The 26,705-nt window shown below is 41.3% G+C and overlaps 1 protein-coding gene and 1 long non-coding RNA gene across 3 annotated transcripts in view; one reads left to right on the top strand and one right to left on the bottom strand.

The window, feature by feature from the left end:
- Positions 1-11,789, bottom strand: part of GRTP1 (growth hormone regulated TBC protein 1) — a 36,354-nt gene extending 24,565 nt beyond the window's left edge. For both annotated transcript variants that reach the window (XM_039549676.1, XM_039549680.1), the window contains exons 1-3: positions 11,679-11,789; positions 10,036-10,187; positions 3,970-4,128 (exon numbers count right to left, since the gene is read on the bottom strand). In XM_039549676.1, coding sequence (XP_039405610.1) covers positions 3,970-4,128; positions 10,036-10,187; positions 11,679-11,716 — 349 coding nt within the window. In that variant the 5' untranslated portion in view covers positions 11,717-11,789. The remainder of the gene's footprint in view (positions 1-3,969; positions 4,129-10,035; positions 10,188-11,678) is intronic.
- A 4,601-nt stretch (positions 11,790-16,390) lies between these two features.
- LOC109143956 lies at positions 16,391-20,218 on the top strand. The gene is made up of 2 exons (XR_002044415.1): positions 16,391-16,478; positions 19,145-20,218. It is a non-coding gene; the product is annotated as an uncharacterized LOC109143956 (long non-coding RNA).
- The last annotated feature ends 6,487 nt before the right edge of the window (positions 20,219-26,705 follow it).

The raw sequence follows: 26,705 nt of genomic DNA, 5'->3' as shown, positions 1-26,705 counted from the left end.
GTGCATCTGCTCTGAAGAGCTTCAAGGCAGGTAATTTTTTCTTTTTTTACATAGTAGAGAGCAGAGCAAAAATTCACCTCAACTGCCAACTACAAGCATTCAAAAACTCCACTGCATATCCAGAATTCAAAAGTTCAAGCTTTCCCCTGCAACACCTGGAACTATAAATTATTTTGGAGGCTTGGGGGGTTTGCTTGTTTTAAGTTAAGGCCAAGTTTGTTATTAACTAAAGTCAGAAAAATTGAGCCTGACAACCCCCACTAACAAGTAACAGCTCAAGAGCTTTCAGCAATCAAGAAAGCCAACAGAGTTAGGGTTTTTTACAATATTGCCACTGTATAAATCCGAAAAGCACGTGCATAAATTCCAGTCCCCTTCATCCCCAAAAGATGACACTAGAATTAGAGAAATTGCAGGAAAGAATGGCAGCAAGGAAGACCACAGATACAAAATGGCTACCATATATAGCACAAACCCAGGTGGATTAGAGCTCCTTAGTTTGGAGGGAGATGCTTAACAGCATTGAGACAGCACAAATCTGCAAAATCATAAGCAAAGTAAACAACATGAAAAAGGAGCAACCAGAAGGGTTTTTGTGAATTTTTTCCCATCCAGCATTATTAGGTACAAACATGCAGCATATGTCTTGGCAACTCTCCAAACCTCAGATGACTGGAGACTAGGAAAAACATTCTGAGGAAGTCCTCCAGTTCTCCCTTTAGCTGTTCTGATAGACGAAAGACCAGATGAGGCAGCAGTTTGAATATGACCTGATAGGGCTCCTCTTACAGAGAGCCACAAGAGCTGGCACTGCTCTTCCCCTTCCTCTCAAATGGTTAAATGCTTTAAACTCACCTGAAAATTCCCAACTTCCACTAACAGTTTAACATTCAGAGAAGCTTCTTAGTGCTTTGATAGTAAAATATTCCCTGTCTCCAGTGAAATGACAATGACCATTGTTTGAATTACTTTTCTGAACCCATCATAAACTCAATTAAGATCCTACAACCACCATCCAATCCTCAGTCAGATCCTTATGCCAGCTGTCACACGGCACAGCACAGGCTCTGGGACTGACTGATAAAGATCAAACCCTGGGTTTCACAGCACCTACAACTCCTCCTCATGAAATACAAGAGTGTAAGCACGGATTAGCTGCATGTACGTGCCTGAGGACTTGCAGGCATACTCCAAAATTCAATGGCCAGCCTAAGGGGAGCTTACTCCAAGGAAGCTACAACTTATACTCCAGTCTTTCCGTACCCAGCATGTAGCCTCTGCATTAGGAGGACAGCCACTTTTTATCTTACATCATCATTTGTGCTACTAAACTTGACTATAATAGGGCATGAAAAACAAAGTGTAGTTGGAATGCATGCCCTTCTAAATGTGTACATAAACTAAGACACGAAAATTTAGAGACCTGGACTCTTTAAGCTCTTTTTTTAATGGTTAGAGTAAGAAGCCTGTTCTCTCCGACATTTTTCTTAAAAAAAAAGTTCAAACCACAAATAGCATATTAAATAAAGTCAGCAATAAAGTTCATCAGTTCAGAATCAGGAAATTAAAGGGCAAAAATGGTGAAAGAACAGATTACAGATTTAATTAGCTGAAAGACTTCTGTTGCTATTACTAGTCAGATTTTTCTTTAAAGATTAGACCATTTCTTGACACAATCTATCTGCCCTTTTTAACCTGATTATACCCATTAAAGACTTTCCCATATGAAAAAAAGTTCCATACTTAAAAATTGTTTGCAGCTTCTGGGCATGTAAAAGAAACAGGACACAGAGACTCATACACATTTTAAATTGAATTTGAAATAAAGTCTTTGGTTGGCCTTGTCCTCCTGCCCCTCCCCCTGGAAAAAAGAAAAAAGTGTGATTGCTGTTCTCTTGTTTATAAACCCCAGCATTGTGCTGGGCTGTAACTTTACAGCTAGACTGTGGCAATGAACACAGCACAGTTGCCTGAAAATTCTGGAAACTGCAAACATGAAAGCAACAGTAGTACGATTCCACATCTTACCTTGGTCTACTATTAAAAAAACCTACAGTAATGGGAAAACAACACTTGAAAAAACATAATGAAAGGCACCAATTCACACTGAAAGAGTCCTCAGCCAAAGCCCACTATAAAATGTGCAGTGAACAGGAGCACGAGTTCATTAAACACACTAACCACAAAGTTTACATTCACCTTAAGTACTTTGTTCCTTTCATCTCTCCTACGGCCACACTAGTTCTTCCTTTCTGAAGGAAAATCTACCATTGGAGTGTCTGTGGTCTTAATTTCATTTTTTCCCCTCCAATAAAGTCTTCCAAGCCATTCTTCTTTTCCCTCACTTGCTCCATGTTAATTTTCTCTTCTACAGTTTTCCAATCAATGCAGTAGCCCTTCCAAAACTTTATTTCGTCCATAGTTCACAAAGAGATCTTTATCATTACCCAGTATTTTTCCTTCCCCCAGAAAAATATTTTTATTTCATTTAAACCTGTGTGGAAAGCCACCTACTGATCCTTCATGTCTTTGTCTAGTACTGGAAAAAAGTTGTTTTCAACTCTCTTGCAGAAATTTTACCCCAGTTGAATAGTTTGATGCTTCTCCAGACCCTTACCAAGGCAGGCTTTAGAAAGTCATCTTACTAGCTCCCTCTTTATTCATAGTAAGAGCTCTACTGTTTCAAGTTCTGAGCAGGATATAAGCCTGCAGATTTCTGGCTAGTCTCCATATTCATAGGAACATGAAGTTAATGCTCCAACACACCTTACTAAGGCATGTAGTCCCAAAAGCCCAAAGTCCCAAAAGCCCATAGTCCCATGTAGTCCCAAAAGTACTGCTGTTGAGGGGAAAGGCAAAGAAGAAACTCTGCATAAGCCAAGTGTTTAGATGCTTATTCAACTCGAATAAAAATCTATAAAGCCTAAACTTTAGGTACCTGAGTTTTTTGCAAGAGGAAAAAGACAACCTACCTTTCTAACCAAATAACCTCAGCATTGTTCCAGAGCAGAGCCCAACCTCTTGACTTTTTAATTGAGCAATTCAGCCAATATCAGCTTCGCCACAAAGGCTCTGCTGTTGCAGGTTTCAGGACAAGTATCAGTTACACCAAACTCCTACTTGTTTGTCCTCACCTACTGCCTCTTTTTTCTCCCAGTGGGCCAGCCCAAGGTCTCACTGCCCTTATACCCTGTCATCAGTATTGACCACTGATCAATGCTCACAGAAAGCACACATGAAAATGGATCAGTAGAGGAGGGGTACACTTCTCCCAGGGATTTACATTTAGTGTTTAATATTTCATGCATCAAGTGGATTCCCCCACCTGTCAGTTTAGCAAATTCCTTTTTAAACCAGTTCATACTTCTAAACTCTGCAGCACAATAACAAGTGCCACAACTCTTCTAAACCTGCAGCATGGCACATTTCATTTAGTGTCCTTGGTTCTTATGTTACAAGAAACAAATAACAATTGTTCCTCATTCACCATCTTCGCACCATTTATAATTCATATAAATCTATCAACAGCTCTTTCTTAGCAGTCTTTTTACTCAACCTGAAATCCTAGCATACTTCACCTGCCTCATATAGACCTCTATACCACATCTTCAACCACCCCTGCTGCTTCTCCAGTGGCCTGTGGGGCAGAACTAAGGAGAAACAGACTCAAAGGTAGGTGTCATGGCTCAAAGATACAACTCTTCACTTAGATGACACTATAATGTTTTCTAGTTTATTCCTTCTCAAATAATTTCTCATCTTTCTTAAAAACATTCCTTAATGCTTTTAACCACATGATGAACCTGGAAAGATCTGTGCTGTTGAAGAGCTTACGACTAATCCAATTTAAGTGTTAATTCAGCACTTAAACCACTACTACAGAAATACTAAGTTTTCCATGACATAACTTTAACACTTAAGGACATAGGATGGATAAATACAGATAAACAGCATTATCAAGAGAATAACCTGTTTTGATTGCTTCAAGCAGCTTGTCATTCTTCTCTCCTTCAAGCAGTCTCTGGTAATATCCAGGGTTTTGTTCCATGTTGGCTTGGGCCCCACTCACAATCATCCAGATCAATGCACGGTGTTCATTGGGGATGCCTTTCCTGATATATCTCTTCACTGCAAGACAAGAAGTTTGGTTTTGCTTGTTCATTTTTCAAATAAATGAAAAATATCCATCTGTATAACTCTTTTTTAAATGAGCAACCTAAAGTTAAGAAGTCATAGGAAAACTCTTGACTAGAGATTGTTTTCTCTCCTATGCTACCATTTAGGATAAGCATTTACTTCTCAGCCGCATAGTATATTTTAGATTCACTCCGAAGTTCTTGTCATTCAGACTCCCCGCCAGATCTCCAGACTCAGGTTTTATTCCGTCCTCACTTCCCTTGTTAGAATTTTGAATCCTTTCCTCTTCTTCTGCCTTTCTGGATGGAGATACAACAGCAAAGCTCCCCCTTGATCTTTGTCCTTTTTCATTCAGATAAGCACTGACTTGACTTTTCCTACATCACCAGTGGCCTCTGACATGATGGCTCTGCCCATTCAGCTCTAACATCAATGGCCATGTTAACATAACCCTAGGGCTTCAGCTTAGCACCTGACCACTGAAATACAGCAGAAACTGAGGAATATTAAATACGTGCCTCCTATCTAAATGAGCCCTGGAAGAACTGGAGATGTGAGCGAACAGCAGATGATTTTCCCTAGAATAACCGGGGAAGTCTTTTCCAATCTAAAGTAGCTCTTATCCCCTGCATAATTTTCATCATTAGGGTGTGCTTTATGGTTTTTTTTAAGCAGATGATTCAGTGTAAATAACTATGATGCAAGATTACAGGAAGAAGCATCAGGCTACTGGCAATGAAAGCAGCTTCCTCCTGGGAATGGTATGAAAAATATTAATAAGGAGTCAATGCTGTTTATGGGTATATAATCCTAAATCAGCTTACCTTTCCTGACCCAAAAAGACAGCTGAATGTTTGAGATTCTTCTCCTTTTTTGGGGGGAGAAGAAAATGACAAATGAAACAGACATTTCTTACTAAATGAATCAGGTTGTATCAATAAAAGCATCAACTTCTCCTCTCTACATTTTATGGGACTCAAATCCAAGTGGAGAATTTTATTCCACCCACACACTACCACACACAATATCGCTACCTAGCCAGGTTTTATTCAATCACATAGTTCTGTAATAAATACTGCCTAAATTAAAGGCCTTAAAAACAGCAGAGTGAAGCAAGGTTGTACAACTCAGCCAGGCACCTTCTAAATACATTCCACCTAATTAGAACTGCTATCCTTTAGGACCCAAAGCTGCTTCCCCAGCATCACCCAACATAAACATGCACATATAATGACTATTTCACCTACCTAAAATCTGGTGTTTTCTCTCAAAGAAACATATTTGTAATAAATACCTGGTCTTTAGAGTACAGTTTTTGTTTCACTTTTCAATGAGGATTTATACTACAGGCTACAGTCTCTACAGTTCTAGCTGTAAAGCACCTTAATTACAATCTTCTTTTAGACTGGAAATAATTTACTTGTTTCCATGGTGGTTTAATAATCCCCGCTTCATCTTTTTTACGAAGTTTTGAACTCTAATGCTCAAGAAATCCTATAAATTGACATAGCAAATACAGGAATGAGCATCAAGAACCAGTCCCATTTAGGTTAACAAGAGACACTCAGATGAGCCTAGAAACAAACTTACTGGCTAAAATACTGGATTATCATATTTTAACACATAATCCAAATGGTATTTTTTTCTGGAACAATTTTAAATTCTGGAAGCATAGCCAACATCGATATCCAACAATACACATTAAATCCAAGAGAAGCATGGACAAGCCTTTGACAGTGGCAAAAGGGGAAAGCAGCCTGCAGCACAGCACACACTCATCATTCCTCAGTGTCATCATTTGCATGGCAATTGACAGCCAGGGGCTTGTATCACCCCAAGTGACTACTGACCCAGCTCTCTCATTCCCTGAGGAATGCAAAAGCCCTTTACATTGTGCTTTGTCTCCTGACACCATTAATAATACTTGCATTCAGAAGCAGCAAAGTAGTTTTGAAAAGAAGGACAGTCGCAATTTAATACATATCACTTATATATATATATACATAGATACAGATATATCATCTTCTATACACAGAATTGTGTTCATACAAATATGTATGTATAGGCTCTCTTCCACATTATCCTTGGGAACGAAGAAACCCACAACAACAGTTGACACTGCAGAATATCCTCCCACTGTAACATCTAAGAAGCTTTCCCAGATGAAGCCAGATCATGCATGGGTCTCCACCCACACATCCAATGCCAGTTGTTTGACCTCAAAAGTAGAACTGTTGAATACCCCCAAGCCCCGAGTAAAATTCTAGAACATACATAGGTAAGAAATATCTTTATGTAAAATTTTTGCCTCTGTTCATTAACAAAATATTAAACATCAATTTTTATGAAACCCTCCCCCACTCTTAATAATTCAATTTCCTCTGACACTTACTGCCAGTTTCACAAGTTTAGAGTCACACTTTATGAATGTGTTTTCCTTGTTACAAGAAAAAACAGCTACCTGATAGGGTAGGAGTCTAAAAGTGATGATAAATACCCAAAGTAACTTCAAGAGAAAAGTATGAAGAAAATAACATTTTTCTAATACTGTACATTACTTATAGTAACAAGATGTAAAAACAAGTCACTTAAACCTGCCTGTCCTTGTTTGATGGTAGAATATGAGAATTTTGGAGACTTATGCTTCAAGATAAGTGTTGTATTACCTTTTTCCCCCATTAACATTGTTTCACTCTACATCATAGACTCAGTTTATGTAGCAAAAAAAAAAGCCAAAACCACCAACATTTAAAATCAAAAATTATCTCATCTTAAAAATATTAGAAGAGCATGATTTTGAGAAGCATCTGCACTTTTACTTTTTCAGTTACTAACAATTACTGTTGAATGTTGAGGAAATAGGAAATAAACTTGGGCCCTAGAAGAAAAATTCTACAAAAGAGCTGCAAACAGCATATGAGGAACTGAAAGCTTTATTTCATGAATACATAACAGAAGAAACAGAGCAGATCAGTGCTGTAAATGTTCAAGTTCCAGTCAAACTGACTTTCCTTCCACTAAGCCCTGGGCTGGAACAGAAGTGCCCCTGTTATAACTATTGTTTAATAAATTTACTTTTCCCTTTCACTGTATTTTATCAAAGACCAGAAAGTGTCTTCTGCTACTGGTCACTTTTGACAAATTCCCTAAGAGCCAAATTGTTTTGTGTAGCATGAATTTGGTCAGAATTAGGATACTTTGAGCAATTATGTCAGACAGTTTGTTGCCCACCTGTAAACAAAACAGAGCAGAAACCTGTATTTTGGTCCCATAAAGACAGAGCTGAATGAAGCAAGGAAAAAAATTAAGAGGATCTCAATAGTGGCAGAGGGAGAAGGAGAGAGAAAGAAGGCAAGTGACAAACAGTGACTATAAACTCTCATGTGCAGTGGAAACAAGGTGAAGATAAGGGTAGGGGGAGAAGCAAAATAGCAGAAAAATAACAAAAAGGAAGAGACTGGAGAATGAGTGAAAGGAACTGTCATCCAAAAGCCCCATGACCCACCCTGCCAGCAGGCTGCAATACAGAACAACAGGATACACTGCTTAATTACCATTATTAAAATGTAGTCTAATTATTTTTCTTTATATTGGAACAGAATTACATCCATTCAAACCACCCTGGATATGAGGCAAACTCAGTAGCATGTGAACATGCCACATTTCCAAACTGGAAAATTAACACAAGTCATCACTTCTTCCTGTTTGCCTGGGCAGGAATTATGAGCTTCTCTGTGTGTAGACAAATGGGTGTGGAACTACTGAGCTATCACACGTACACTGCCTCTCACATGTCTACTCACAGCAGGACACACAACAGTGGTTTCACAACTACTGCGTTCGGGGGGGTAAGAGGCAGTTCTAGCTTATGGCAGAGCCAGCAGCCCTGAGCAAAGCTTCATAGCAATGAAGTCAGGTCCTGGAGGAGGGAAATTCAGTGGATAACCTGCAGAGCTTCTGCTATTTGCCTGCAAGGAAATCACTGCATAATCATCTTGCAGGATAAAGCACACACCTGCTTACACAATTCCCTGTGCATGTCACAGACTTCAATCTTAATAACGATATGAGAAGGAAAGTATTTAAAAATCAGTAATTGCACAGGTTAACTTTTCACTCTCCGCCTCTGAGGTATCAGCTGAGGATAATGCAGGAAGCTTTTTGTAACAACTCTGGATCTACGCTAAGACTACATTTCCTCAGTATTAGTTATTCCTGTCGCTCTCCCTGGAATTACATGTATATGTGAGAATCCATAGCCTACAAATCCAAGTATCTTTAGCAAAAGTCAGTAATGTCAAAGATGAGGCACCAGCCCACAAGGACTTGCGCAGTCCAGAGCCATTGCCTGTGTCCCCTCAGTGGATTTATAGAATCCCAGTTTTCACAAAGAGCAGCCTGCTGGAGACAATTAAAGCCACGTTAAAGGCTGCTGCCATTATGTGCCCAGTGGGGCAGCATGACCATTGATTCTGAAGCCTGGTGGACAAGTTGAGATATTTGGTCAAAGTTTTGGCTCCAAAATAAGACCAAAGGCATTCACACTTTTAGTACAATCACAGTAACACTCTGTTTCTAAAATGCTAGAACTGGGAACACAAAGAAAGAGAAATGAAATGAACACACAGAAATTGCTAAAAGCTGCCAATGTTACCACTCACACATTAAGAGAAGGGTATGAATTGAAACTGAGATTATTTTTCCACAACTAGAAGACTAAGTTCTGCAGAATCTCAAAATCCTCACCAATCCAAAATGGCACAAAGTTATCACTACATTCAAACTTGACACCCCAAACAAAAGCATCTTTACAGCTCAAGCCTACATCTCCTGGAATTTCTCACCATTGAAATAGACATCTGTACACAAAATACACTGTTATATTTAAAATGTCTCACTAGTTATCATCCCATTTCTGGTGCCAAGGGAAAAAAAAAACAACAACCCCACAACAACAAAACCATCAGAATCACCAGCCAAAGTCTGTACCTGGAGCACAGCTCTGAATACTTCAGCTGTGTTACAGTCAATGTCTGATTAACGTTTGCTTAATTTCACTCACTTTTTCTTTAACATACTTACAGACAACTCTGCCCAACTCCAAAAGGCACCCAAAGAGAAAGCAACCTGAATATCACCATTAAGAGCAAACAGGAAAATTTAGATGCTTATTTGAAAACATAACCCAGGGAGAGAGTGGGAGGAAACCCCACCCTTTAGTTTCACATGATTCCCTGACACCTTCTGACTCTCTCTCTGTATTTCCACCTGTATCTCTTGCAAGATAAAACATTGCTAGAGGTTTTCATGCTCTTTGAAGCAGACATTAACACTTCCATCAGCATGGATACAGTGTTGCATCAGCCCCTGCATAAATCTTACTTTCTTCGCTTCCTCAGGCATTCATCGTCAGTTCTTAGTACACACCTTTTTAGCTGCATGCTCAATGTCATCTTACAAAAGAAGGATAAGGAGAACTGCAAAATCTCAGCAGCCTAAAGAACTGTCAAAGAGACAGCAACTGAGAACCCTAACATCCTGATCCCTGGGGTTCAAGACAGCATCTTCTACATAATCTCATGTCTTTTTAAAGAGAGTACAGAGTACAATACAGCAAACAGCTGCAAAACGGTATCTTGCAGTGCCAGTGGCCATAATATCTGGGTTACAGATGTAACAAGATATTAATGTGCTGAAGAAGGATTACTCCTTTGGAAGGTTTAAATCAAATCCCTCTAACAACAGCATACTTGCTTGTGCACTATTACTGTTTATACTACTGGTTTTCATTTGAAGACAGAAATAGTATTCAACATTCAAAAACACAAAGCCACTGAATACCATTTCTGTTGATCCCAACATAATGCACATTTACCTATAAAAAGACATGAAGCTCACCTTTTAAACTCTTCTGTATACTGTTATTCCCCTTTAGGAGCTTGGACCATTTTATTGCTCTTCTAGTGAGTACCACTAGGTATCTGGAAAAGAATGCTTCATAGGATGCATAATCAAAGTCTTCTGGCCTTTCAAACCCATATGGATCAACCCTGCAAAATAAAAAAAGAATTCCTGTAATAATGTTTCTACATACCTACAGCTGGAGAAAAAAAAAAAGGCAAGTATGCTTTAAATAACTTCCAGTTGCTATTTCTAAAAGCAGCTCAAGACTCCCTCCTCCCAACGAAAACCTACTTTACACAAACTGTTACACTCCATTTAGCATTTAAACTTACTGTTTAAGTAAATTAATTTAAACATGCACTGTTCAGTCAGTTTTACAGATTTCACTGTTTTTTTAAGTACAGAGTTTGTGGAGCAAAGGACCCATTGAGTGCAAAACTGACACAAAATTATGGCCACATAAAAGTCTGGGAGGTATTTTTCACCACAATACAGGCAAACAGTTGAAAAGTATAAGGTATGGCACCAAAGTTCGAATATGACTTGAACTCTCTTTCCACACAGTTCTGTGCACAAAAATGACAACAGAAAGTACAAGTGTAACAGGTTACAAAGATTATTTTTTAAATAGGTAATTTCTGAAATTATCTTCATGAAAATACACAACTTGGAAAAAGACAAATCCTTGTGTCAATCCACCTTCTTCATATGTAGTACCAAAATGCTTATTTTATTATCTTTTACAGTTGTTCAATGTTCAGCACATTATCTCAGGCAGCACAATACTGACAGAGTATCAGAACTGAATGGCTGATTTTGTTTTAACATATCAACTCACCTTGATAAATTATATTTATGGCAACTTCCCAGGGTGCTCTATACCTGCCAATTACTACCTGAGTACAGGACATTAATGGGCTTCACAGAAGTTAAACAGGGAGAGGGATCTGTCCAGTCAGACAAGGTTTCAAGATAGACTTGAGGGTTTAACTTCCCAAAACACTGCCTGTTTCATTCATGGTGAAGGAATTTGGCCACGGAGCAGCACTGGAACAGCCTTGGGAAAACTGGCTCACGGGAGCGTCACAGGTAGTAAAGCATGAATCAGATGAGGAACAATTAAATATTCAGACCTCAGATTGTTACTACATTGTTGGCTGCTTAGAAGAGTCACCTTAATATTCAGGTACTCCTCAAATCTGACACAAAAACCAAAGGTGTAAAAAGCACCGAGACCCCCGACACAGAGTGCTCTGAAGACACAGAACATGAAAACACACACATACAAAAAACCCCCTCACACGTCCATGAACACACATCTCTTATTTACGACTGCGACTGCCCAGGCAGCAAGTACAGATTAATTTCATGCTCCACTCCATTCCTAAGGTAGAAAGGGAAAACAAAGAGTGAGGACGCAGAGTTTCAGGGAAGCCACCTTCCCCGGCTGCCCTCGGGCAGGGAAGGTTGCGGCGGCCGCTCGGTGCCCTCAGCCACCAGCCGCGCCTGGGCCGGTCCGTGGGGCTTCCCCCGGCCGCAGCACCCCGGCAGGGCCGGCTCCGAGTGCTCGGGGAGGCGCAGCTCGCCCTCCCTGCACGGCTGGCGCGGTCCGAGCCCAGCCCTGTCGGCAGCCCTACCTGTACGCCCAGTCCCGCCCGTCCTCTCGCCTCGCCATCGGCCACCCCGCTGGCGCCCGGCGGGCGGGCGCTCCCCAGGCCGAGCAGCGCCGCGGCCGCAGCCCCGCGCGGAGCTCCGGCTCCCCAGCTCAACTCTCAGCCGCCCTGCGAGGGGCGGGGGCGGCCGCCGGGCCCGCCCCGTGCCCGGGCCGCCACCGAGCCGGGCAGGGCAGGGCAGGGCAGGGCAGGGCAGGGCAGGGCAGGGCAGGGCAGGGCAGCTCCGCGCCCGCGGGGCCGGGCCGCGTCCCCTGGCCGGCCGGCCCGTCAGAGAGAGGCGCGTCTGCTGCCGATCGCGATTTAGATTTGTGTATTTCACATTTCGCTCACATCTTGGAGAAAACAAATTCAAATGTTTCAGCACGAGGAAAATGTCTCACTAATACGGGGGGAGAGTGATTTCAGGTACAGCTCTTCAAACCGAAGGAATTTCCCCATAACCACGAAGAAGAGGTGGTTGCATTATTATTTATGGGGTTTTCCCCCAAATCGTCACAATCTTCTTTTTAATTTCCTAAAATTATTCATTACGGTCAGAATCACAGAATATTCTGAGTTGAAATGGACCCTCAAGGATCATCAAAGCCCAGCTCCTGACCCTGCAGAGGACACCCCAAGGGTCACACCAAGTGCCCGAGAGCATTGTCCAAACGCTACTTGAACTCTGTCAGGCTTGGTGCTGTGACCGCTTCCCCGGGCAGCCTGTTCCAGTGCCCAACCACCCTCTGGGGGAAGAACCTTTTTCTAATACACTGCAATATTGCCAGCTTTAGCTCCTGCTGATTAGTTTTCACCATAAACTAACATTCATTTAGATATTATTTAAATAATAAATGGCAGATTGTAAAAAAATGTGGATTAATAATACACAAAATTATGCCAAAAAAAATTGGCTTCCCCATTTCCAGAATCCACCTCTAAAATTAGCCCACTGTTCTTCATCTTTAGAGGTCTCGAAAAAAGCCTGAAGCCCACAAGGACTCAGCCCTACCTGACTGCCAGCAGCTTAATTCATAACACGCTGCAAAACAGAAGGGAGAGTGCAAAATTATATCCCTGCTTGTCCTTTTTCGAATCAAGTTCTGACTTTGCACCCAGCAAAGTGCTTGGAAAATTACAGCTACTGCTTGGGAAACATTATCTTGTTCAGCCAGCAAGTAAGAGCTGCTGCAGACAACAGATGGGATTTCACAAGGGAGATCAACAGTTGCTCCAGCACACTCTTCAAGAAAGCTACCTCCCCTCTGCGGGATCACAGGCAGTCACCCACACAGAAACGTAAAAGTAGTTCGGCTCCAATGGCAAGGAAAAAAAATAAAGAGGTTTGTACTTGATTTGATTGCCATTGCAGTGCTGTGAAAATTTGTGATTGTTCAGCAAAATATAACTATTACGTTTTTGTGCGCTGGGGGAGGGAATTCTGTGCTTCACCGCTCATAGGGCTTCTCCTGCAGGAGCAGGGTCCTGCCCGAATTACTGTGCGGCATCACGAACGCGCTCGGGTACTGGCAGAACTGGAGCGTGATTGCAGCCCAGCCCGGGGGGAGCCGGCCGGGGCCCGTGCCAAGCTGCGCTTGACTCGCCGCCAGCGTTGCCTTGGCAGAGCGTAGGCAGAGGCACGCTCAGCAAACAGCTCTGCCCCAGCGAGATGGTCACAGTCTCACAGAAAATCCTTGGCAGAGGTGTGAATAGGAGGCAATGTTGTCCCACGGAAGAAAAGAAGGAAGCCTCAGTTAGGCAGAATATCGTCTTCTCCTCTAAATTTTGAAGCCACAGGCTTTTTAGGTAACAGAGTTACACTTCATCTGTCAACATCAGGCTCTTAAGTGCATATGCCCTTCAAAATGGATCCATCAAAAATTCCCTGCAAACAGCAGATTGTTTCTGTGATTAATTAAGGTACATCTGCAGTGCATCAAGGGTAGCCTTGTCTATAGCACAGTGTACTTTTACTCAAGCCTCAAATGTTATGAACAGTTTCTGTTGCCTTAACACAAACACAACTGTGTGAGTGATTCAGGTTTATGCCTGTTACACACAAAAGCTCCCATTAAGAATGCTTAGGTTATTAATTGATTAATAGAAATAATTCCTAAATTTCAGCACAATAATTGGATCCCTATATTTTGTCTGATAATATGAGCTAGCTCACTGTCTGGCAAGAGATAATACCTTGGTTGTCCTTACCAGGGTATCAATGCCGCTCTCTTCTGGGCAGATGATACCAGGTTGCTTTTAAAGGCATTCAAAGAAACTAATGCACAACCCCTCGAATCTGAAAACTGCATGTGCTTGGTGGTGTGATCAGCAGACAAGGATACTATTTACTTTTGATCCTTTACTTCTGAAGGAGCTGGTGACAGTGGCAGAGTGCAAAAGGGCAGGCTTGGTTAACGTTCAGACCAGTGAAGCTCACAGCCTTCCTATCTGCCACCTGGTGCAAAAGGAAATATACTTTATATAACTTCTCCCACACCCCGTTTTTGCATCTGAACCTTATCCCTGAAGTTTTTATGTTATGGTGAATGTGTTTGGTAGAAATTCTCATTGTTCTGCTGCCAGAGTAAGTCCTTAAAATAGTGACTTCCCTTTAAGGGTAGGCATTTAGATGTGCTCCCTGCAAAGGCAGATGGAGACAGCAGATGAATGTTTCACAGGCTGAGACGTTCAAAGCTTTGCTTGTCTCATACCCTGCATTTTAAGTGAGCAAGGCTTCCCTGCTTGTGTTTGCAGAGCAGTTGCTAAATAGCAATACCAGGATGATTATGGGGAATTATAAGGTAGAATGGAGTTGTGAGCTGTAAAACCTGCCTGCAGAGGCACATGGCAGCACAAAGGAGCCCATGGTGGCACAGAGAGGCTTGTCTCCACCAGACCCTGGGGGGAGGAGGTGTCACAGGGCAGACACCTACAGAGAGGAGCCTGCCGGGAACTGACGGATAGATGGGTGAGCAGTGAGTGATCATCCCATAGAAGGACACTGAGAAAGTGTGCTGCTGATGTGGCACCATGGGATAGGTCACACCATATAAAGAAGTAACTGTGCCTTAGAAAAGTGTGTAAAACCAACTCACTCCTTTGAATAAATGATTCAGATTCCCTGCCGGTCTGGGTCAGTCATTCAATCGCCGACAGATGATTCTCAGCCTTATCAGGAATTAGTCTGGAGTGGCTTTATGCTTCCTAAGGCTGTGAAATGTGTGCTACATCACCCACGTTTGGTGTATCAGCAGTGCTGAAATGTGGTCCAGCTCCTCACTTAACATCCCACAGCCACTGTTACTTTTAAGGCCAGACAGGGAGAAGGGGCATCAGGAGAAATTCCCTAATAATATTTGTGCTGGAAGTATTTTTTGACTGCCTGTGGGGACCATAAGGATTCTTTATCCATCCATCCAAGAATGGAAGAAATATATCTATTATTTTATATATCAGAAATGTGTCTGACGTTTTTTCCCCTGAGGTTCTTTTTTGCTGGCTTCAGGGAGGCCAAAGAATATAAATTGTTAGGGGAAAGAAAAGCACTATAAGACCAAGAAACAATAAGGTGTGAATATAAGTGTACATGGATATAGTGTGCCTAATATTTTTGAAACAGGATGGGTGAATCTGTTCATAAGAAATACCAGTGAGAAACACCATTTCCAGCAAAGGTAGCAGCTCTGCTTTTTCAGATCCAGACAGGAGTTTAAACTTTTTAAAAAACCTTAACTTCTCACAAAATGGTTTAATAGCCGCTGTTTAAAAAATAAGAAAGCAGCAGCATTGGAGAAGAGATAAAAAGATAGTTCTCACTACTGACTGGGTGCTGTGGTATCCTAAGTAAGGGATGAAATTCCCACAGCATACGTGGCTTCCCTAGCTCATCTGATTTTCCATACAGCCACTCACCTTTGTGTCTGTACTTAGTTAACCACACCACACAAGAGTACTCTGCTTCCTTGGAACTCTACTCTGCATCATTTGGCTTGAGCTACTTTCCCGTGACCTGAAGTGAATCTACTGCTCCATACTTGGGGAAAACAGTTAAGGTGAAGTAAATTTGGCAGTACAGAATATGCAGTAAGAAGTAAACATACACTTATGTATAAATATGTATCTATATGTCACTGCTTGTCTATATTCTAACCTAGACATAATGTGCTCCAGGACCAGACAACTCATCCAGCTAATGAAGTTGAGGAATGCAACCATCATATCCAGACACCTTTACTTCCTGTTACAACCAGCTACCTACCAAGTTTAGTCAATCCTTACCTACATATGGATTAAGGCTCTCAATCCATAATGAAATGTAATGAAATGCTGAACTTGCTCCATGTTTTTGTCCCAGAAAATTGCATCATGCTTACATAATTGTTGTCTGCAGGCCTGATTAAACCTATTCATGTGAACTGTTCCATCAGCATTCACTGAACTTCAGAATAGGCTACACAGCAAGGATAGAAATGTACTTAAAAAACTTAATTTCCACTATTCCCTAAAGGCTTCACAGCTTAATGTCTATGAAGGTTACTAGCTGCTAGGACAAGTTACATCCACGTGTAGTCTGGGAACTGCCAGTATTTTGATTATTCTTGGTATGACTGTGGCCCCAGGAGTCAAAGCATACTGATAAGAGCATCTATAAAAAGGAGCTCTAAAGCTTGCTGCGTAGCACTGCAGCTGCCTAGAGAATCAACATTACCCATGTAAACCTCTGCAGAGAGGTTTCTGCACTCAGCTGCCATCCTCCAGCTGCGTCAGAAAAGAAGGCTCAAGGCTGTAAGTGACAATACTGGAAACAGCAGGGGCAGAGAACTTATATGGTAGTGCCTTTGGTGTGAAAAACACAGCAAAATTATATGTCAAAAGTGATATGGGAAAGGTACGTGAACATTATTAGCAGGAAGCGTTCCTAAGGCAGGGACAGGGATGTCCTTAGGAAAAAGGTCAGTAGCTATCACAGATCAGCAACCCAATGGTGTGGAATTGAGTAAAGCAGGAGAGAAGCTCATGAATCAACCTTAGGTTAATCTGCAACTCTGTAAAAAGTGTTTGTTTTTCAACTGACAAAGTGAAGTATTTTCTACATGGCTTTGTTCTGTTTGTTTTGTTTTTCCTTATCTACTTGAATGATCATGAGGGGTATGATGAAAGCCCTTTAAATCATGCTGATGATGTTTACCTTCCTGGCTGCATGAGTACAAGGCTTATAACTGAACTTTGAAATTTCGTAGGGAGAGATGACAGACAAGATTGGAGATTATTAACTCCTTACTTGTCCCATCTCCTTTTCTTTCTTGTCCCCAGTTGTGAAGGTATTCTGCCTAGCAAATCTGGTAGCTCAAATATCTACTGATTAGGGATGGGCTTTAACTTGGATGTTCTCTGTCTGTCTACTATGATTTCATGTTTGGTCCTAGTTGAGAAAAGTTGAGGCAAACCTTCTCCTGGCATTTGATTGCTTCTGCATTAGGATTTCTCTGCAAGGACTCTCATTCCAGTTGTCTCAAGTAGTATCCTAATCTGTAAGAAATGGAGTTATCATTGCAGGTCTTTAAATACAGTATTTGCATGTAAATACATAGTATTAGCTGTGAAGAACATTATCTGTTTCACTTAGTTGTCTGTATGCAGTAAGGAGTTTCTCTAAAACTAATACATTATGTAAAAATATTCTTAAAGTAACGACATGATTTGGTGTAAAGAGAAGAAGGTATATCTACCCACTCAGGAACAGACATCTGTTTCACACATGGAATAAGGATGAGTTAAGTAGGAGCGCAGATGTGAAGTTTCAGTAATTAAATACTATTTTATAATGCATACATACAGGGGTACTGAGTTTAAATCAGATCAGCAAATTCCCTTCTTGTGAGTTCCAAGCCTTGGAGTGCAGAAGGTAACGTGCTCCCAAGGAGGTTGTTCTTCACCATAGTTTTCTGCATGTTTATTCCCTACACATTTTTCAAACTCACAGCCTGAAAGAAAAAGAATAAGTTTTGTGAAAACCTAAAACTGGTTTTGACAGCAAGAGCGAGTGAAGCTTCTTGGAACCGCAAGGTTACAGCAACAACCATCGGTACAGATGTGCCTCAGTATTTACATGGGATCTGGATATCAGCTGAAGTATCATGTTTTTAAATTCCTTTGGAAGGGAAGAAACTTTGATTGCAACATCTAGGATCAAATTCTGACTTTCTTCTGGCTTACTTTGCCAGGTTACAAATTATATCACAAGACTAATACTGGAGGAAAAATGTCATTCTCATTTTGTGTTAAGTTGCATATAAATGGTCCTAGTACTATCACAAACTGGTACGTTGTCAAAATTGAAATAATTTAATTTTCCTTTTTCATATTTCAGGTATTTCTGACACTGTTCTTTCCCATCTCAGAGTAACCACATTGACGAGGGAAGCATAACATTGAAAAACAGCAGCAACATTTTTGTATTTCCATGGTTTGCTGCATAATTAGATACAAAAATAGTGTGTTCTCAGTCAGCTGTTTGATCCTTTTTTCCATTCAAAGTGTAGCTCTTTTGTCAACAAAACACCAGTTTGTTTTTTTCAGCTGAGAAATTTTATTTTAGCTGTGTATGAATTAAAGAAAATGATAGAACTTAATTTGCTGTAATTATTCAGGGAGCCATAGCAATCATTGAGTGTGACAGTGCTGCACATTTGTATTGCTTCTGCAAGAAGTACTATTTTGGTGTTTTCTTATTTCTCAAAAACATATTTTTCAAAAATTTTCTGCTCAGAAACTCCAATTGTCTTATTTTTATAATTTCCTTTTACATGACATCTTGCCACTGCCAGTCCTCCCTGAGCAGTTGCTAATTTTCTGAACACAGTCAAGTAAGCTTTATGATAATTATTATCTTTCCTGATCTATGCAAAGTAATTTTTTATATGGTTGCAAAAGCACAATGTTCTTTTATTAGATGTTGATGGAACATTGTTGATGAAAAATTGCCTGTAGTTATAATCCATGTGTAGATGTAAATCAACTCACCAAAATACATAAGTAATACTTAGAATTGACCATAAGAGTTGTGGACATGCCTTGTAGGGGCCCTGATTCTCTGCCACACTCAGTTACAGTTTAGGACATGATATCTACGTGTGATGAAACCATCTAGAATTCTAAAGAATGACTGTATAAGCAATTCCAGCTACAATTCTCTTAACTACTATGTCCTCTCTCAGACACAGGTTTTTGTATTTTGAAGGCAGCATAAACACCCTGTAAAAAAGTTTGTTGAGAATTACAGACTTGGAGAATTTAATGTTTCTTTATGTGTGGGCAACAGATTAGTTTGTATAAATGATACACTTTTCAACAAAGAAAGGTCAGATTCAATCCCACAGAAGTCAACAGAATGGGCTGAGTGTTCTTCATGCCTCTTAATAATTTCAGTTCTTTGTTTCATCCTGTTCTAGCCCCTGGGGTTCAAGCAGCTGTGGCAGTCGAGGATCAGAGAGAGTGTAAGAATCACCCAAGAAGAGATGATTCTCCTCCAGTGTGAAAATCTGTCACTCAGGCCTTCACTCAAGAAAAAAGGTAGTTTCTCCCTCCAGCTCCAGTGCCCAGCTCTGAAACCCACCTAACTCTTGGAGCCTTCCAAGGCGCAACACAGAGTTGCTGATCCAGAAGAAACAGTGCTGGGAAAATCTAGCACTCCTCCTAGCCAGAAATACCCAGTCTCTGCTTGAAGGAACGAACTGGCTCTCATAAAATGTATTATATGTGGCTGCTCTCTCTCTCATGTGGCATTTCTTTGCGTGTGTAACAAAAAATAGAGGTGGCAGCTGTACATTAAAGCGGGGGCTGTTCATTAAAGCAGGTCAAATTGCAAATGTGAAGTTATAGTCACAGTTTTACTTTGCATCTGAGTAGTAAGGGAAATTAAACATGAAGGAGCTGCAAGTAGAACAAAAGCAAGTTCAGCCTTCCATCTGGTACACAAAACCTTCTGGTGCATTGGATATTGTGCAGAACAATGCAGAATTTCCTCCCTGCACATCACAGGATCAATTATTGCTCACAGCAAAGTTGCAAGTCTAGCACCCATATGCAAGATGAGAATCAAATGGTTGGATACCAGGAACAGGGACACCTTGCCGAGAACTTCCTTAGATTCACTCAGTGCTTTAGAAAAGAAAAAAAAAGAAGAAAAAAAAAGGAAAAAAAAGAGGGGACTCTTGGAAGTCCTCTTCTGGGGAGGACTCAGCTTTCCAAGTGCACACAGTATTCATGAGCATGACAAACACTGGTGGTTCTTTTGATTGCACTGGCTGTATTTTAGAGTATTACTGTGTGGTTACTACAAGGGGTGGTCAGAGTTCACAGTGTAGGTTCTAGCATGAAACAAATGCAGGATTAACAAGGTGTTGTATTTCCCACAGCAGTGATATTATGTCCCTGACAATACCTTTCATATTCCCAGGAGAGAAAGCTAAAGCTGATCCTTGCAGTCAAGCTCATGTAGTGATAATAAACAGTACTTAAAAACCTCTCAGTTGTTGTCGAGGGTCCTCACAAAGGATCATTTGTAATGAAACAAAAGACAGCTCTAGTGGACTGATTTCCGGGAAGAAGTAACAGTTAGGTAACACTTATGTAAGAATCAATGTCTGGCCTTAGCTTTTCAATGGTCTGATTTGCTGCTCCAGCACCCTTCAGTACCTTTTGTAAATACATCCTCCTGTGCAGTTACTGGCTTTTGCAACTTGCACTCCCCTGACTCACAGAGCTACTTTCAATTGTCTGAGTCCAGGCTGCATTTAACATTTCTTGCTAAACAATTTTGAAAACCAGTGGAGTAACATCAAATAATATTTGAGAAATTTGCAGCAGATGATTGCAAGGAGCAAAGCTGTGAATGATGAAATATTATAAAAAGGACATGCAAGATGCTTATCTTGTCACTTCCATTTTACCACTTACCTTTAATTAAACTGAGAAACAAAGGCATGTTGGATCTCCTCCCTGAACATACATACTGCAATACAGTAATTGAGTTGATGGTCTGTACTATTAAAGATTAGTAAAAGTAGTTTAGAAGAAGGTGAGACAAAATCTGTCTTTGACAAATGTGAGGAGAGATGACACAGGACACCACAGAGAATCACTGCATCAGGGTTTTTGCAGCTCTAATTTGAACATGACTATTTTTAGAAGACCTGTTGTACATACCAACAACACTAATGACTGCCAGAAGAGACAGCCACGTTCCTAGAGCCAGTGACATCATGTGCAGCTCTCAGGATTTAACTAAAGCCTGTGCTTGGCAAATAATAATAAAAAGTAAATAATTCTTTTTGTTTCCATCAAATTGAATTACACTTTTATTTTGCCTCTCTTTTCCTTTCAGAAATTAGTCCTGAGAGTAATTTTACAGCCTTTAGTTCTTACAATTTAATGGAGTGAATGACTTTTCTACAAAATTCTGACTTTTTATGTTTTGTGTGTGTTGTGGATGGAAACCATGATTTCCCATTGACTTCATTTTATTGTTATTCTGTGATCCTTCTAAGATTTTGGGAAGCAAAGCAATCCCTACAAAGAAACCTGTCTCCCCCATTACTGGATGGTGCAAAAAGCAAAGAAGAAGACTCTGTAATCTCTGGCAGGAGACGTGCGAACACATTTGTCATATAGACCCACATTTGTAAAAGGGGCATCCTGAGCTGGCCCAGAGTAAGGGAGATATTGCAAGGCAAAATTCCATCTGCCTTTGCCAAGGGTGTCTTTCTTATCACCATTTACTACTAGCAAGCTGTTCACTCACAGATCTACAGTGCTGATAATGATAATGTTCATAAGTGATAAAGCAGCCTCATTAGAAAAGTTTCCGACTGGCTGTGGTGGCTGGGGAATGCAAGTTGAGTGGTAAGCAGGGGGGTCAGAGAGAGCACTTTGATCTATGCCTGCAGTAGAATAACACCCAAAGAAATCACTGTGCAGACACTATCAATGAGTGTCAAAAGTGCCTTGAAGCAAATTGTGGAGGATTTGATTGTTGATCTCAGCAAAATACCATCCAGACTTTGTCAACTGTGGAAAAGGGAAAGAAAGAGCCAGAACCTACAAAATGCAAGGGCTCCATTAGGCAAAGCCGCTTAGCTGTTGGTTTGTGCTCAGTGCAATTACTGAGCCCACTTCAGACACAACATAGAATCATAGAGTATTAGTGTCACCAAAACTGGGAATCAAAGAAACTCTCCAACACCTCCTTTTAAGTGTTAGAGAACCAGGCATTACTTTATTCTGGCCAGGATGTGCCATGGAAATCCTTCCATCCACACATGACAAAAGTATCAGGGCATCATTTCAGATGGAAATGACCTTTAAGATAGTTGAGTCCAACCATTAACCCAGCGCTCCCAAATCCACCTTTTGCCCTGAAGTGGCAGAACTTTGCAGAAATCGGGAGGGGGCATGGTGGGTGGGGAGGCAGGAAGGGAGGGGAACTCCAAAAATGGCTTGTGTGACATGGAAGAGCCTGTGCTCTTCTTAGAGAGATTGCCAGTGGTGCAGTCTTGCTTTCAGCCCTGCACAACCACATCATCTAAATGACAACCAAACTCTGAGATTATTTTTGTCCGCAGTAATCTGGAAAAGCAGTTGAATGATTTCCATCCTATAAAATAAAAAGTACACTCTGTGCCAAGTGGTAATAGGGCTTTAAGACCTCCATGATTTGGTACTCCTCCATCCCTGTGGCAACTTCACTGGCAACTGAGCCTGGAAGCCCTGTGTGCATCAGGAAAGGCAGAGATAATGGCATTAAAGGCCTTGCAGCAAGGAGAGGAGGTTTAGTCAGCCAAAATTGCTGAGTTTTATCAGCCAAAAAGTGCTGTGTGTGCAAAGGGAATGCCCCCAGGCTGGTGAAATATGCTATGGAGGTATTGCCTCTGTTCCCCTTAGCTTTGCCCACATGACTCACAAACTGTTGTGGGGTCAAAGACAAGCTATTAAAATCTAGGAATGAAGTAGAGTCTCTGGATTGCTGGAGGGATGAGTTACCAAGTGCTGCTCTTTGCCAGCAACATGCTCTTCTGAGCATAAATCAAAGTTTCCTCTTTCTTTCCACTCAGCCTTTGCTGTGCATTTCTCCTTTCCTGGAACAGTAGGAAGCCTCCACCATCTTCTGTGCTCCACAGCTGCTGATTGTCATGGAGCTGCTGATTGCCCTGCAGCAGCCCCAAGACAGTCCTGTCATGGCAGCAGCCCTGCAGCATTGGGTGTTGGATGAGCAGAGGGAAAGCCATGGGCAAATACACTCATGTATGTGTCCAGGTTCTTGCAAAACCTGCCCATTCCCATGGGCAAGGGTGGGGGACAGTGGTAGCAGTGGCAGAGCAAGAGGAGGTTGGTGTTTATATGAAATTTTGGATCATGGTTGCATTACAGAACACAGCTCTTATAGTTGTGTGGCTTGTAGAGATGAACACGATGGCAGAGCTCAGCCCTGGTGCAAGTATAACAGGCCTGGCTTGTGTGCTGTGCATTTATGGTCTGACAGCTGAGGAAGCATCCTTCTGCCATGCTGGGAATGTCAGAGAGGATGCTGCCACCTGCTTTGCAGCAATACTGGCAGTAGCACCAGCTGCCTGTCCTTTGTGCTGCCCAGGGCTCCAAGGTGCAGATGACTCAGCCTTCCTTACCAGGCTCCTCCTGCAGCTGGGGTGGTGGCAGAGGGAAAAATCCCAAGGTATCCAAGGATAAGTGGGGTACTGCCCTACAGAACAGGAGGGGTGGAAATGCCTTCCCCGCTTCCCCCAGTATTTCAGTTATTTAGTTATTCGAGCACCCAATTCTCACCAAAATTGAGGTTTGCTGCCAGAATGCAGTATATGTGTGATTTGTGTAGCTGATCAAAATAGCAGATTCAAAATGTTGGAGTTTTTTTAATACCTATGAGTGCTTTCTTTAACAAAATAGCAGTGAAACTTCAGAATGGAAAGATTACTACGTTACTGAAAACTCTGTTTGTTTTCAGGGTTTTCCCAGGAATTAATGAGCAGCTGCATGTTGGAAAGAAATTCTTTCTCATGAGGCTCTTGGGAGGGCTCAGGAGTCTTTATTGAACAATAACTGGAAAATTTGACCCAGAGAGCAAGTTCTCTATGTTTCTTGGAAACACATGATTCATGTTCCAGTCTCATTATGTAGCCCTTGAACAAGACAGAAATGTAAGGGGAAAAATAGGAAAGTGGAAAGGAAGAGAGGGAAGCCAACAATAGGAAATGTATGTGTCACAGGATGAGCTTAGCAGTTTCCATGTGGGCACTGAGGGAAAAATGTATATTCCTTTGTCTATTAAAAGTACTCTTTGTAACATCTGATTTTTACTTTTGTGAAGTATTCATAATTTTTGTTTTGTGGATTGGTGAAAGAATCCAGATGAGTTTAAAACACAAACATGGATTTTGAAAAGACAGATGTGAAAAACATATTTTCCTAGAAATATATGGTGATTCGGTGGGGCCCAGACTCAAAATTTTTGAACTCCTTGGAGAATTTAACTCAATGTGGCACAGAGATCAGTAATGTTGCAAGTTATTGCTTGAGTCTTAATCGTGGAGCTTGCTGTGGGACCTTTGGAGTCAGTCAATATGGGTATCTCTTAATTCATGTCTTTGTATTACTAAAGACTGTAGGGGGGACCAGAAAACGATCGGATGATCATCATATACATGTTGCTCCACCTCCTGGAAGAGCAGATTTAATGATTTTGTGCTGTGGACTGTGGTTGCTGCTGAAGTGGGTAGTAAAGATCCCTATTTCTGTTACAAGGGGTAATGTTTAATGATCTGCTGAAGTATTGGTATTACCATCTTCGGGGCAATATCCTCATGCCTGGTAAACAGCTGGTCATGCACGCAAAATGAAGCATTGTGGGAGAACTGTTGGGCAGGGTGAAGAGTTAACTCTTAGCTATCATCTTCAGGCAGAATTTGTTTTTCAGACTCCCTTAAGGATGCAGGGCTTTTCCTTGTCAGCAAAAAGACACATCTCCACGTGGCAAACTCGCCATCTGCAGGCCAGTGAGGCAACTCGCCAAGAATGGGGAAAAAACAGCCCCGCAAGCTCAGGGACACCTTGCTTATGGTGGTCTTAGGATTTCCCTCTCTTTCGTGCGCCATTTAACAAAAGGAAGTCGCTCTCTGGGTGTTATCCCAAAGAAGTTTAGAATGTCTGTCTCTGGAGCTTAATCCTACACCCAGAACCTGGATTGCTTAAAAAATGTAAAAAAAAAAAAATATATATATACTTGATGTTCTTCTGCAGCAGGCTTCTTCTACCCTCATAACTCATGTCTGGTCTCAGCAGCAAGGAGAGAGAACAAGCTTCCCAGCCAGGCCTTAACACCCTCCCCCAGCTACTAAAAATCAGCACTTTTTTGTCCCATGAGACACAGTTTTGATTAGAACATACTGTTTCATAAGCATATTTTTGCCATGAGAATATGTTTTAGTTTTTAAAGATACTAAAATATAGTATTTCAGGAAGTTTGCGCTTTCTTTGCCAGGCTGGAAGAATATTACTGGAATGCATTTGTCTACTTGAAATAAATCTTAGGGAGAACATTTACCTTATTTCAGTGGTTATTTTGTAGTGCTTTTGAATCACAGTTGCATCCAATTAACCATAGAAAGTCAAAACCTGAAGAAAATTTTTCATTTTCATAATAATGCTTCCATTCAGCCCTCAAACAAAAACCCAAGAGGAAACTGAGGCAACCTTAGTTTCCCCCCATTTTGAATAAAAGCTATCTCTAAGCTGTTGAAAGGAAAACACGCATAGCCTAGGTCCTGCAGCAACAGAAAGGTTTGAAAGCATTCCAGAGAAACCAAAGAATTTGCAGCCCTCCCCTGTAAGCCACATCCTAAATACCATCATGTGGCATTTATGAGAAATTGAGCATTAATGAGAAATGAGAATTAATGAGAATGAGCATTAATGAGAAACACCTACTGCCCTGTCTCCCCAGTTTGCCACACATTTGGCCCCGCTGGTCCCAGCAACTGTGGGTGAGACCCAAACCTGCCTTTCATGGCCTCTTCTGGCTCTTACCAGAGGTTTTGTTGTGGTCTTGTCTCACCTGGAGTTTCTGCTGTGGAGGAATCTGTTCTACAGTCATAGGGTTACATGGAGGGCAGCCACCAGACGAGGGGCTGCCTAGAGAACCTACCAAAGCCTCAGGGTCCTATTGGCCTTCAGTCAACCTGCTGCTTGACTTAATACACTCTTGCAATCTTTCATTAGTCACAGAACACTAGAAGAGAAATTTCAACAACCTTCATGGAGACTGTTGTGATTTCATGACCTTCAGAAGTAAAGTTGAACTTTCTTCAGCCCCTGGAACTGCGCAGTTATGTCATTGTACTTCAGGCCCTGAGATTATTTTTCATTTAAACCTGGGTTTCTAAAGAAGAAAGAATAAAGAAAGACCTGATTTTGCATTTCTGTTTGTCTCAAGTTGGGCACTGGTGGTATATACTGGAGAGCAGTGTCCACTTATTTTTTAAAAAAATATTTAAAGAAGACAGTGAACCAAATTTTTAATTCAAAACCAAGCCTCAGCGTTAGCTTGTTTGAAAGGGAAGCACCCAGATGTTGTACCTCTGCCACGTATCTGCTTCCAGGTGAATTCTGAAAACAGGGGACTGAAGGTAATAGAAAATAATAGCTGCAGTATTCAGATTGAGTTTTCACATTGCCTGGAAACATCAGGTGAGCTCTTGGTTGCAGTCAGAAGGGTAGCACATCTGCATCCATATGCTTGTTGCAGACTGCCATGACCCAAAGAACTTAAGTGTATAAAGATATGGTGAGGGGAAGAGTCATTCCTTCCCCTTACACAAGGGGAGAAGCAAGGCATAGACCAAGGCTGATTCTCTTGACATCAAAAAGCCTACTGCATTGGAAGCGGGGAACAAAATCAAGACTTAACTGTATTTTCATTATATTTCCTTAGGACTCCCTTGGGCT

This window comes from Corvus cornix, chromosome 1 (assembly GCF_000738735.6).
Source record: "Corvus cornix cornix isolate S_Up_H32 chromosome 1, ASM73873v5, whole genome shotgun sequence".
Lineage (NCBI taxonomy): Eukaryota > Metazoa > Chordata > Aves > Passeriformes > Corvidae > Corvus > Corvus cornix.
The sequence above is the reverse complement of the archived record's forward strand: the minus strand, read 5'-3'. Positions and strand labels throughout refer to the sequence as shown.